The sequence below is a fragment of the Schistocerca gregaria genome, chromosome X (assembly GCF_023897955.1).
Source record: "Schistocerca gregaria isolate iqSchGreg1 chromosome X, iqSchGreg1.2, whole genome shotgun sequence".
NCBI lineage: Eukaryota > Metazoa > Arthropoda > Insecta > Orthoptera > Acrididae > Schistocerca > Schistocerca gregaria.
Window position 1 is genome coordinate 798,454,025 of NC_064931.1, and position 13,413 is coordinate 798,467,437.

The 13,413-nt window shown below is 38.5% G+C and overlaps 1 protein-coding gene across 1 annotated transcript in view; it reads right to left on the reverse strand.

Annotated features, from left to right (window-relative positions):
- Positions 1-2,762: 2,762 nt before the first annotated feature.
- LOC126298950 (uncharacterized) overlaps positions 2,763-13,413 on the reverse strand; it is a 270,674-nt gene continuing 260,023 nt past the window's right edge. The window contains exon 5 of the mRNA XM_049990554.1: positions 2,763-5,205. Coding sequence (XP_049846511.1) covers positions 4,692-5,205 — 514 coding nt within the window. The 3' untranslated portion in view covers positions 2,763-4,691. The remainder of the gene's footprint in view (positions 5,206-13,413) is intronic.

Below are 13,413 nucleotides of genomic sequence, written 5' to 3' on the forward strand. Positions count from 1 at the left end.
AACGTTTGACATATTCCATCACGCATAGCCGTGTCTCTGAGTCAAATTAGTTTGGCAGACCAGCAAACGGGTCGACGTGCACACTGGAATCTACTGGGATTTCAGAGACTTATAGAGAAGTATCTGCATTCTGGTTCAAAATGGTTCAAATGGCTCTGAGCACTATGGGACTTAACATCTGTGGTCATCAGTCCCCTAGAACTTAGAACTACTTAAGCCTAACTAACCTAAGGACATCACACACATCCATGCCCGAGGCAGGATTCGAACCTGCGACCGTAGCAGTCGCGCGGTTCCGGACTGAGCGTCTAGAACCGCTAGACCACCGCAGCCGGCATCTGCATTCTGAATGAGCCGAACACGAGAAGGCGTACATGCATATTTCCGGGTGCGTGCCATTAATAACAGATTGCCACTGTCCGTGACTGCATTCGGCGAGCGCGTCGTGTTGTGCCGGCGTCACCTGCAGAAGGGGAAAGTATTCGCTGCTATGAAGTAGGGCTCCAATGTATGCATCTCTGTTCTTTGTCATCATATTTTTCTTTGTGCAATAGTAGAGTATAGATGCTTGATAGTAGCGTAGTTTTTGGGCCATACCGTAGATTCACATAAAGCGATTCGGATAAAGCGATTAGTTCTGCTTAGTGTGATGCACTGATCCCCAGCTGACTACTTTGTTTTGGTAGCCATAGACCGCATATTATTGAAAGTGATTGTCAGATAAAATGTTTGTGTGGCGTTTCTTTAGCCACCATTTGTGACGTGATATCAAGAAAGAATAAATCTGTTGTTATTTAGACCACAACTAGTGGTCCCAGTGTTCTGATTTACATTACCTTTGCCGTTTTATTAAAGTCTTGATTGCAGTTGATAGAACACGGAAGCTTGCACGCATATATGTCGCTCTCAGACTTCCAATCTGTCAGTCAGCAAGACTCAACAGAGGAGCATCGCCTCAGAAGACGTAGGCCATAAGATTAACACCAACAATAGGAAAACAATGGTAATGGAATTTAACCGAATTAATAAGATTATGTAGAAGGAATTATCATAATAAATGACACATTACAATCAGTAGATGAGTTTCACTATTTGGGTAGGAAAATAACTTTCAGTGGTTGAAGTTGTGAAGTTATGAAATACACACAGACACTAGCAAAAAATGTGATTCTGGAAAAGAGAAATTCGTTAACATCGAATACAAATTGCAGTCTTTTCTGAAGACTGTCTCTTGAGAATGCACAATAAACAGTTTGGACAAGACGAAAATATAAGATTTTGGAATGTGTTACTACAGAAGTATGTTGTTCATTAGAGGGGTAGATGGCCTGAAGAAGCGATCGATTCGTAGGACACATCCTGAAACCTTAAGGAATCTTAAATTTGGTAATAGAGGGATGACCTATGCCTGACTACAGTAAACATGTTTGAATGGATGTACATTGCAGTAGTCACACAGAGATGAAGAGATGAGATGAAAGTGCTTGCATTGGATAGAAAAGAGTGGAGAGCTGTATGATACCAGTTTTCTGATTGAAGAACACAACAGTGTTAATATTAAAACAATTAATAATGTCACATGTACAGTGAAAATAAGTATCTGTTGATGAGGGAATACACGTTACAGAATATGTTTAGGCACAGAAGTTATGAAGAAAGGGAACCCCACAAGTAATACATGCATGATGTCTATAGTTGTTATGCGATGTCTGTCATGTATTAATCAATTCTGATAAGCTTCTGAATGATAACTTATATGTTACATGTATCTTCTTTATAGATTCTCAAACACATTTTTGGAAAGGTAAATATTACTTTCAATTATATTTCTGCTGGTTTTTGCTCAACCTGCATATTGACATTACAGGAAGGCACAGTGAGAATTTTACTTATTAGAATTCCTAATCATACTATCTTTATTCATTTTAATTCTGCAACTTCCTTGTTTTCTCTTTTTATGTACAGAAAAAAATGTATACAGAGAAGAAGTTATTGACAGAAAATTATTTTCTCTACTATAATTTTGTTGAAATTACGTAAATAATACTGTACAGCTCAACAATACTGTTTAAAACTACGATTGACGAAGAAAACATTTGATATTTATTTTTGTTTTCTAAATGGACAAGATAAGAATGGTAAAAAACATCAAATTTGAAAGGTGAGAAGGATTTTGGTAAAAAAACAAAGTAAATTAAAATCTTATTTTCATAAATGTATGAACAAAAAGTTAAAAAACTGTAAGCTGAAAATCTAATAATACAGGAAGAGAAAGGCTTTAAGACATGAAATAAATTAAAGAACTGTAGCAGAGTGGAATATAAATTGTAAGCCAAACTTTTCTTGTAAAAAATCTCTAAGTGCAAATTCTATAAATAAGTATGAACTGAAGAAAGGAGCTAACTCCAGTTCTAATGTTCCTTTATAACATGGTTGTTATAGTTAACTGTGGCCATAGTAGGTAAGTAGAGATGCCATGATGATATGAAATAATTTGTTGTGTTATATTTGTGTCACTCACATTTATAACACAAAACCTTCCATAAGTTTGCTTGTAGAATCATAATTAATTGTGGCCACTGTGGATAAGTTTAGAGACTGTGGCTGTGCGAAATGATTGCAGATAACAATAGTATAACACAAAAGATTAAGTTTGTTCTAAATTATTGAAACTTTAAGGAAGAAGTTGAATTTCCTGAAAACTTGGATAATCAGATTTGACTTATTTTGGTAAAGTAGATACTTTAAGATATACAAATAAATTTCTTAAAGAAGGCATTTCCCAAAAAATGTATTTGAAAAAGCGGCTGTTTTCATACAAGTTGTTTTGAGAATGTAGGAATTTAAAAATATATATACCAACAAGTGACAGTCCTTTAACAATACAGTTGGTACTGGTGGGCACAGTTATGATGCGCTTCAATTTTGGTTTTGTGTTGTTCGTTTCATTTGTACCAAAATAAGGACAACATTTCCTTTGCATTTGGCTGAAAAGCATGAACTAGTTTCAATCTTTAAACTAAATCTATTTTGTATAGGGAAGCCCTCCTGAGTAGCTTATTTATGTGAAAGAATTCTGCTCTTACTGTCTATAAGAGACTCTTTAAATGACAAAAGGGAGCATTTACTTTACAGTGCTCTTTTATGTTCCTCATACATAATTTTGAAAATCTGCTTGTCTGCCTGACATAGTATGAAATACAATTTTGTTTGTGAGCTAATATACAGCTAATGTAAAATTCTTATAATGCATGTAGGTGCATACTACCATCAACATTTTTCATACAGTAGTATCACTGGTAAACAAGTAACAATGTGAAACTCAGAAATCACTCTCAAATTATTCCTTTCATAGACACAGTATTTTGGTATCTTCAGACATGGACCAAACTTAATGTCCTTGTGGGACCATATTAACAGCATGGTTTGGAAGTCTTAGCAATTTTGAGGAAGATCCAATCAATTTGACTGTTGTTGGAGAATTCAAAACTGACAGTGGATATGTGTGAGACACAAGAAAGTTGCAGTGACTGCATCATGTTTTAGGCAACAGCATGTCGCCCACTGCAAAATTTCAAAATGATGCCTTACCAAATAGTGGATCTACAGGTGTCATTCTCTGGGTTCATCAATTGCTACAACAGTACAACCATTTAGTACATTCCTCTTCCATTTAAAAGACAATCACATCACCGGCAACACTGAGGAGAGTAATGATCTCTCTTTCACACACTGACTGTGCCCCATAAGTAAAGCTGGTCTATGGAGATATTTAAGGAATTTAGATATTTATTTTCACTTTGGGACATACCAAACTATTTGCTGCAATCGAAAGAGACGTATGTGATAAGGTAGTTGTGGAAGGAAGATGTGTAATTTACTGACAAACTGCCGTTATTTTGTTATTGTTGAACCTGATGTCAACGTCTGCCAACAGATGTTGCACATCTTTGTTGTCTGCTGTCTGACTGTATCAAAAAATCTGCCTGGCATAATCTTGTAGAGAAACTGCAGCATTTTACTTTACCACGTTGATGTTAGAAGACTGTCGCAGTGTCTGTTGTAGACCAGTGAACAGGTGTCACTTCACTTCAGGTCTCTCATACCACATAACTGCATTCTGCTGCACGATGAACCGTTGCAGAACTAAGTTAGTCCCATTTCATGCCTCACCAGCCAGCCCAATCACCCAGAGAATGAGATACCTATTGAACTGACAAACTGAGGACAATATCAATAAATGGCTACTGGCAGCTAGTAACTTTGTTTGATGGGTAACAGTGAAATAACTCTCCCCTGATATTTTCATGTTAATTTTAGAGATCCTAACATCCCTTCCATTTTCTCCAGTACTGACTGTGTACCATTCACATTCAACTATTAGTTCCGTAACCTCTATTGTCCTATAACATGAAATTGGTTATCAGAATGGTTCAGGACCTGAATAAGCCACTGTCAGTATTCATTTACCAGCACCAGTGCAACAAGTTGGATATAAAACCTCTGTTACAGTGAATACTTTGAATGTCTTAACATTCGATCACAAGATTACAATTTTCATATTGAACTTGTAGTCATAAGTGTGTCTCTTAGTTTTTTTAGTTCTTCGATTTAGCTTAAATATTTTCAATGTTTCTGTTTCTCATTTCTTATCTACGTATTAGTTTTAAAATAATACAATTTCTGAATGTTTACAAGAGGCCTTTCTGTTCAAATTCCAGTAGCATCAAAGAGAAGACATCTTTGAAGCTCTCGGAGTGGTAGAGGCTGGTGAGGGAGTCGCCAGAGGATGCAAGCTGCGAGAGCTCGACTGTGTCAGCTGGCGCGCTCATAGCGGCGCGCAGGTCGGTGCAGGCCGCCAGGAGTGCAAACTCCAGCCGATCCCCCATTTGCCGCTCTATCTCTTCCACCGTCACCCGCCGCTGCACTTCGTACGTCTCCAGCTGTTTGTTCAGCGTGTCCACGTATTCCGCAACCAGGGCCGGCATGTGGCCGCGGCGCACCGTGTTCTCTACACTGGTGTGGAAAAAATAATTCAGGTCCAGAGAAGGCGAGGAGAATCTACTTAGCTGGTAGTCCACCACTCGTGCGTCGATTACATCTCCGGAACTGGGGTCGTACCGGAACAGTATATTGTTTTTCCAGAAGTCCCCGTGAGTTAACACATTCAGTTCATCATCTTTTGGCTTGACGATTTCAATTGCTCTGCACAAAAAATAAAAAAATGTTAAGTTTTTTCTCTTAAGGTTCTTCATCAACGTCATACTCTCACACCCTCTCCCTTCCGCAACACACACACACACACACACAGAGACAGACAGAAAAATTAAATACGGAAAGATATATTAAGGTTAATCGCCATTTTTTCATGAGCTGCAAGTTTTTGCAGATAGTAGATTTACCCTGTATAAATAAGTTCATTAGTTTAGTTCCAGCAGTTGAACGGAATGGACAGTGTCTTGAAAGGAGGATATAAGATGAACATCAACAAAAGCAAAACGAGGATAATGGAATGTAGTCAAATTAAATCGGGTGATGCTGAGGGAATTAGATTAGGAAATGAGGCACTTAAAGTAGTAAAAGAGTTTTGCTATTTAGGAAGTAAAATAACTGATGATGGTCGAAGTAGAGAGGATATAAAATGTAGACTGGCAATGGCAAGGAAAGCGTTTCTGAAGAAGAGAAATTTGTTAATATCGAATATAGATTTAAGTATCAGGAAGTCGTTTCTGAAAGTATTTGTATGGAGTGTAACCATGTATGGAAGTGAAACATGGACGATAATAGTTTGGACAAGAAGAGAATAGAAGCTTTCGAAATGTGGTGCTACAGAAGAATGCTGAAGATAAGGTGGATAGATCACGTAACTAATAAGGAGGTATTGAATAGGATTGGGGAGAAGAGAAGTTTGTGGCACAACTTGACTAGAAGAAGGGATCGGTTGGTAGGACATGTTTTGAGGCATAAAGGGATTACAAATTTAGCATTGGAGGGCAGCGTGGAGGGTAAAAATCGTAGAGGGAGACCAAGAGATGAATACACTAAGCAGATTCAGAAGGATGTAGGTTGCAGTAGGTACTGGGAGATGAAGAAGCTTGCACAGGATAGAGTAGCATGGAGAGCTGCATAAAACCAGTCTCAGGACTGAAGACAACAACAAAAACAGTTTAGTTCCCCTATTTATCAGGTTAGCAACACACATAACATCAATACTAGCTAACGTACAATCTTATAGTAACTTACAGCACAATTAAACATACCTACTCAAGTGCCAGTTACTAATATGAAATCTGAGTGGACTTTGAGTAAATTGAGGAATTACTTTATAGATGAGTAGCATGGGTAACTTTGGATCATATGGAACCCTGATTATTCCCAGAAGAACTTTTTGTCATGGTGGCAGTAATAACCGAGCTGTTCAAAGAGAAGCCGTTCATTGACAATAAAAAATATGTTATGAAAGAAGATAAAATTATGAAAAGAATATTTAGCAGTGGGAATTATTGAAAACAGAAAATTAAAATAAAGAAAGCATTTGTCTGAGAAATGTCGTGTCATCTGTACCATTTCTGTTGCTCAAATACAGGAATGTAGCTGGGTGAAGTCTTAGCATTAAATCTGTCCTTCTGTTGTTTGGCCGAGGAGAGAGGAGCACTCCAACCTTAATTTTAGCTAAAACCTCCATCTCTATTTATAAGATATCTTGCTAATTTAATCTCGATTTCTTCATTAATAACACTATCCTAACAGCTGGAAGTGCATGCCAGAATCTCCATGTTGTTATTCTATAGGATGACAGGTGTAGAGACAATGTTCTGCTGTAGTAGATTCGCTGAGTTGTTGCAAGTGAGGTGGGCTAACTCAAGAGACAAAATTTCAGTATACACTAATAACATCATCAGTCACTGCATTATACTACAAATCATCGATCGTGAGGCACTGCAGTTTTACTAACGACACCAGTGTGGGATGCCGCAGCTCACCACTGCCACACCTCACTCTACTTTGTTTCGTTTCAGGTGAGGGGCGGCATTCCATTAGTGTCGTTAGTGAACATGCAGTGAATGATAATCGATGATTTTTAATATAATGCAGGGACATGTTCTACGATTAGAAGGAACCACTGATGTTTATATTTTAATAACAAATTACGCTTATAACATTGTGGTCATCAGCCATTACGTTATACTGGAAATTGTAAGCCGGTGACTTTTCTGAAATATGCGAAACATACAGAGAAGCCTCAGCAGCTGTCCAGTCCAGTCCCTTTACAGAGACAGCTGAATTAAATAATTAAAAGCATGTTCCCAATTACGGGATCTGACTGCTTAAGTAAGCACGGGTTCAGTTGTGGTAAGTATGGGCATATAAATCAGTTAGTTAAAAGGTCGATGAAATTCATCAATCAATTTATGCATAGAAAACAAGTTTCCCAGACCAATTGAAAACCACCATGGCTTGCCTGAGTAGATGACCACCAAATTGTGAGGGCGGAGCAGTTTTCACATTTACCAATCAATTTGTCCAGAAAAGTTACAAGATGGCGAAAAATCTGTAGACGTTACGGACCGTTACTCTCAAGTTCAAGTTGGAGGCACGCCGATACGTAATGACGCCGGTTCTTTCCGCGTTCTGAGAACTGGCAACTCGACATGTTCCCCAATCTGAGCGTCAGGGAGTCGACCTGCCTCGTTGGCAGTTCCATAGATACTATCACGTTAATTTTTGTCCATGCAGCCCCTCTTCTATGTGTTTGTGTTACGTGACTCCACATGGCTAACAACTTCGTTTCGTGATTCTCATATACCAGAATTAACCTCAGTTTTTTCCAGTTATCACTCAGTTTTTGTATTATCACGTTATAGGGGAGAGAGTGTGGCAGATATGATACACGAGTTGGGATGGAAGTCATTACAGCATAGACGTTTTTCGTCGCGGCGAGACCTTTTCACGAAATTTCAGTCACCAACTTTCTCTTCCGAATGCGAAAATATTTTGTTGAGCCCAACCTACATAGGTAGGAATGATCATCATAATAAAATAAGAGAAATCAGAGCTCGAACAGAAAGGTTTAGGTGTTCGTTTTTCCCGCTCGCTGTGCGGGAGTGGAATAGTAGAGAGATAGTATGATTGTGGTTCGATGAACCCTCTGCCAAGCACTTAAATGTGAATTGCAGAGTAGTCATGTAGATGTAGATGTAGATATCTAGTGACTGAGAGTGTTATCATTGTTTCTCTTTTGTTTCTTAGCATTTTACATTTATATTTATTTTGTCTTACAGCAAGAGAGCAGCTCGCCATACAACCCAGAATTTTGGGTTGGCTAAGTTCCATTCCTTGTGACCAGACAACCTCGGTTCTGTAGTGTTTTATCGCCAGCATATTTGATTTATTTTCAGTTCACTGTCTATTATTGGCTTTGTGGTTTCCCTCTGTCCCATTTCATTATATGTTAGTACAGGCAGTAGAAACACCTGTTGTAGGAGAAAAAGGCTCATGTCTTCACGGTACAGTGAAGAGAAGATTAGTAGGTTAGCATGTTCATCTGCTTATAGGGAAACAGTGATAGGCACTACGTCTCATTTCAATCCAATCAGTCAGTAATAGAACTCCAACAACTACATAATCATCGATCATGAATCAGTGCAATCCCATTAACAACACCAATGGGATGTCGCACCTCACTCTACTTTCTTTCATTTGAGGCGAGGTGAAGTATCACCCAGGTGTTAGCGAATCAGCAGTGACTAATGTTCAATTATTTGTAATATAATGCATGACTGATGATAACAGTATATAATTGTAACTTGCTATTATGCCATAAATCTCAGGGGTAACTGCAATAAATACCTGCTCCCTTCTTTACCACATTTTTTTAAAATTTTATTTTAATCTTTTATTATTTACTATTCCCATATATCCTTTCACATACTCTAAATTCCAGCAGCTTTAGGTGCTGCAGGTTTGGCCTTCTTGTAACTGCAGTGACTGATAATTTTTGGTAGTGCGATTGTAATGATCAATTATTTCACTGTTATAAGCATTACCTGATAATTTTCAACAAATGACACTGTTTCCTTGTATTCAGAATAAAAGAACCTATTTGCTTCCTTCGAGAATTTTAAGTTTTATATTTACTGAACTATTTGTAATACTTATTTAAGCATATAATACTGCTTTTAACACTTTGGTAGAAATTAATATACTGAATTATATCGATTTGTTTCACAGCAGCTTTCGAATGTTGCAGCTATGGCCTTTTTTAGTACAATTTAAGTCCCTTATGAACCATTTTCTTATCAGTAGGTGTCATTAGTTACAGTAATGCCTATCAGATCAGGTAGAGGTTCCATTGTGAGTACTGTCATTTACAGTCAGGCGAAGTAAGGTTTTTATGTGAACTCGATATTCCTCCCCTTCTTTCCCATGGAACCCCACCAAGGGTACTGCGTTTTTCGTATAACAGTTATACGAAATGTGTTAGGCATTACTGTTACTAATGACACCTACTGGTATAATTGTTTACCTTATATAGTGTCGAATTGTGTATGTCAAGTGAGCACTGGCTGCGTTACAGAGTGGCGTAGGAAGTGACCAGATATGATGTATTCGATTTAATAACATGTTTCTCAACTTTAAAGCGTTTAATATCTTATGCTGTGCTTTTCATGTCACAAACCTGATAATGAGACTCTCCTAAAATGCCTATGGAATGATAAATAAAATTATTTCGGTCATCAAGACAATTTACCATATAGTGAAAATAAGGTCACAGATCTCCATAGATGCTTTCTCATTATTATTTGTTTGTTTCTTTGTGCACTGAAATCACTTAATGGTTTTATAACACCTTGTCACGGGATACTGAATATTTCAGTTACTAGAGATTCCTAGAATGCCTTTACTTTTTGTGGGTGCTTTCTGTTGTCTTCATTTATCGGTAAATACCAATTAGAGAAGATATATTTTTTGTATTTGTATTTAACTGCAATACGAAATAGTATTTTGAAACTACATTAAAATTCTGGTAAAATGTCTATTTTTGTGAAAAAACGCAATACCTAGCAGTGACAGCCTTTTCATAATGTTTATTGCTGGTTTACCCTTAAAAATACTATTATTTTGTGCACATATCATGTTTTATCTGTAAATCTTGTTTCTCATCTTGATAAAATTTATATTTCATTTCTATTTAAAGTATCTGTACTTCTTTCTGTTCACAAGTCCTTAGCAAAGAGCTTACATCTAAAGTGCCTAAATTACATTTCTTTTAAATTAACGTTTTGAGGTGTTCCTAATCAGTCTGGAAATGCTGTAACTCTACAGAGCCGTAAGCTGCAATGCATTGCAAATTTCAAAGATGGGTTCTGTTTCTAAATAAAGCAGTTCACTAGTTCACCTTTAAACTGGCTTACCATTCTGAAAATTCTGTAGGGTAGGAATTTAATTACAAGATAAGATTAGACTGTTGGCACGAAAATGTTTTTTTTTTTTTTCATGCTTGACTTTGCTTGATTCCTCTATTCATCCCACCAGTGTGAATACAATTTTCTCTTCCAATTTTGAGACCGTTGACCAGATTTCACATGTAACCCTAGATAGGGGTCCCATAGTGAGCGCTGTATTTACAGTCAGGTGAAACAAGGTTTTTTTATGTTTCCTCTATTCCTTTCCCATAACAATTCGATATTTACGATTTTTCTCACCTAAGATGTTTTGTATGAATTCTGAGATGTACCACTATGAAGTGATATTGAAAAATATTTGTATTTGGACAAAAGCAAAATATATTCTTAGTTAAAGCGTGCCGTGTGCTTTAGAAGTCATCCTACAAGTATACTGAATTTGAAGAATCACTCTCTTTGTTTACCATTCTGCAAATTCTGTAGGGTAGAAATTAAATTACAAGATAAGATCAGACTGTTCTGATTCAGTGAGAAGCCGGAATCCATTATCACCCATCAGACATCCACGAAATTGATGCCTTTAGATCAGTGCCTGCATATTTAGCTATTTTACGCGTATGTTCAAACAAGCTGTTTCCAAATATTAAGGCTGAGAATTTCTTTTCATTATCATTAAGAAAATCTTCTTGAGTTTAATAGTCCCGCAGCTAGCACCGCAACAGGTGGCCAAGGTGTTGCACCTGCCCACAGTAGAAGGGACGTCTGCCTAGGCCAGTAAAAGAGACCGCTTTGTGTCTCACACTGCAACATTCCCACCTCCAGCGTCCGTCACACAGGACAGCAAGACCACTGCCTTAGCTACGCTCTTCTTTCCAGAGCACTTCTGGAATCTCGAATTAGAGCTTGTGATGAGTATCCTCTAACATGTAAATTAATTATTTGCAGGAAAGTTTTCCTAGATTGTACACGTCTGCCAGCAGATGAAGTGCACGGTGTGGTTTAGCGGTAACCTCCGCCCACTCCACGCCTTTAGCACTGTCCCTGCATACGTGAGGGGGTGCAATGGCAGTCAGGGAGCAGAATTTTTGTGCTGGCGAAATGAGTCGGAAGCGTACTGTGCTGCCTAAAATGTGGCAGAGGGCACGAAAGTGGTGCCAGTGTGCCTTATAAAGACAGGCGTCCACCACTGGTTCACGGAAGAAGACTGGGAATTTTTGTATTTAATTATTCCCCATTATAATCAGAATGTTTCTGCAGAGTCACATCTTGGCAACCATGAATCTAAAAGAAAGGAGGATTAGGGTTTAACATCCTGCCAACAACGAGGTCATTAAAGGTGGAACACAAGCTCGAACTGAGGAAGGATGGCGAAGGAAATCGAACATATCATTTTAAAAGAAGCCGCATCTGACTTAACGATTTAGGGATTTGAACCGCCATTTTCCCGAATGGGAGGCCAGTGTCTTACCTGGATGACTCCGCTCAGTCTTCAGTCACAGGCCAGTATTTTCCAGTAAAACAAATACCTTAGCACTTCAGTAATTGCTTAATTCACTAACTTGTTCACTGCCTCGACATGCAAAATATTCGACACAGCAGTGTCAGTTACTGTGGCCCTCACTTTAAACAATGGAAGAGCAAATGACAGCAGAGTACAATTGATTAATATCAGGATCAGACTTGGGTGGTTCAACAACCCACTAAACCACAAAGATGGATCGTGGCTTAGTTGTGTAAGTAAATACACACGGTGTCTTAACTGACACGGATCAGCACGTCTTGTCCTGTTCATCCTGAAGTTGACGTTACCAGCCTCGGCAATAGTAAGTTAGTTGCAAAATACCGCGTACACACACTTTATTCAATATTTTAACGTCACTACAGATATTTGGATTTGGGTTATGACATGTTCGATAAGCCTGCCGTCGTTGGCGATGATGTGGTGCAGACGAATAGCGAAATTCTGCTTGACCCGCTGAAGTGTCGGAAATCGATGCTGTCGATGACCTCCTGAATGGCTGTTTTCAGCCCAGCAATGGTTTTGGGGTTATTGCTGCACACCTTATCTGTATATATCTCCACAAAAAGGAGTCGCAAATGTTCAGATCAGCAGATTATGGTGGCCTCTAGGTACCCCTGAGCCAGGCACATGTTGTCGATATCAGGGGCACTTTGGATATTGGAAATGAAATCATCTTCCGAAACCTTCACGTACCGTCGGTTGTCACCGAGCCATCAAGGATACCGTGACTGGATGTTACACACCACACAGCCACCTGTTAAGGATGAAGAGACTTCTCGATCGCGGAATGCGTCATCTCAGTCCCCCAAATGGGCCAATTTTGCGTACTGACGAACCTATTCAAATGAAACTAGGCGTGTACGCATGCGCACACTAATTCCCATCATGCCCTGCGGCCAACGATGCAGTCTGAACGTCCTAACGCAAACCGTTCAGGAGTTATGACGATTTTATTTCATATAGTTCAATAATTATCGCCCTGTACATGACACTGTATAGGCTGCCTGACTCGTTACTAAAGATCCACATTTTGTTATTTTCAGACTTTTTCTGAGTTAGTCAAAAAACTGTTTCAAAATAAGTCATTTCTTGTAAACAATAACATTAACTAACGGAACGGTAACTTGGTAGGGCAAATAATCAGCAGTAAACGTTTGGGGACAGAATGCATGAGAGTATGTCGTGTGCTGTTTGATGGGACATTCATACAGGGTGTTTCCAAAATGACCGGTATATTTGAAACGGCAATGAAAACTAAACGAGCAGCGATAGAAATACACTGTGTTGTTGCAATATGCTTGCGACAACAGTACAGTTTCAGGCGGACAAACTTTCGAAATTACAGTAGTTACAATTTTCAACAACAGATGGCGCTGCAAGTGATGTGAAAGATATACACTCCTGGAAATTGAAATAAGAACACCGTGAATTCATTGTCCCAGGAAGGGGAAACTTTATTGACACATTCCTGGGGTCAGATACATC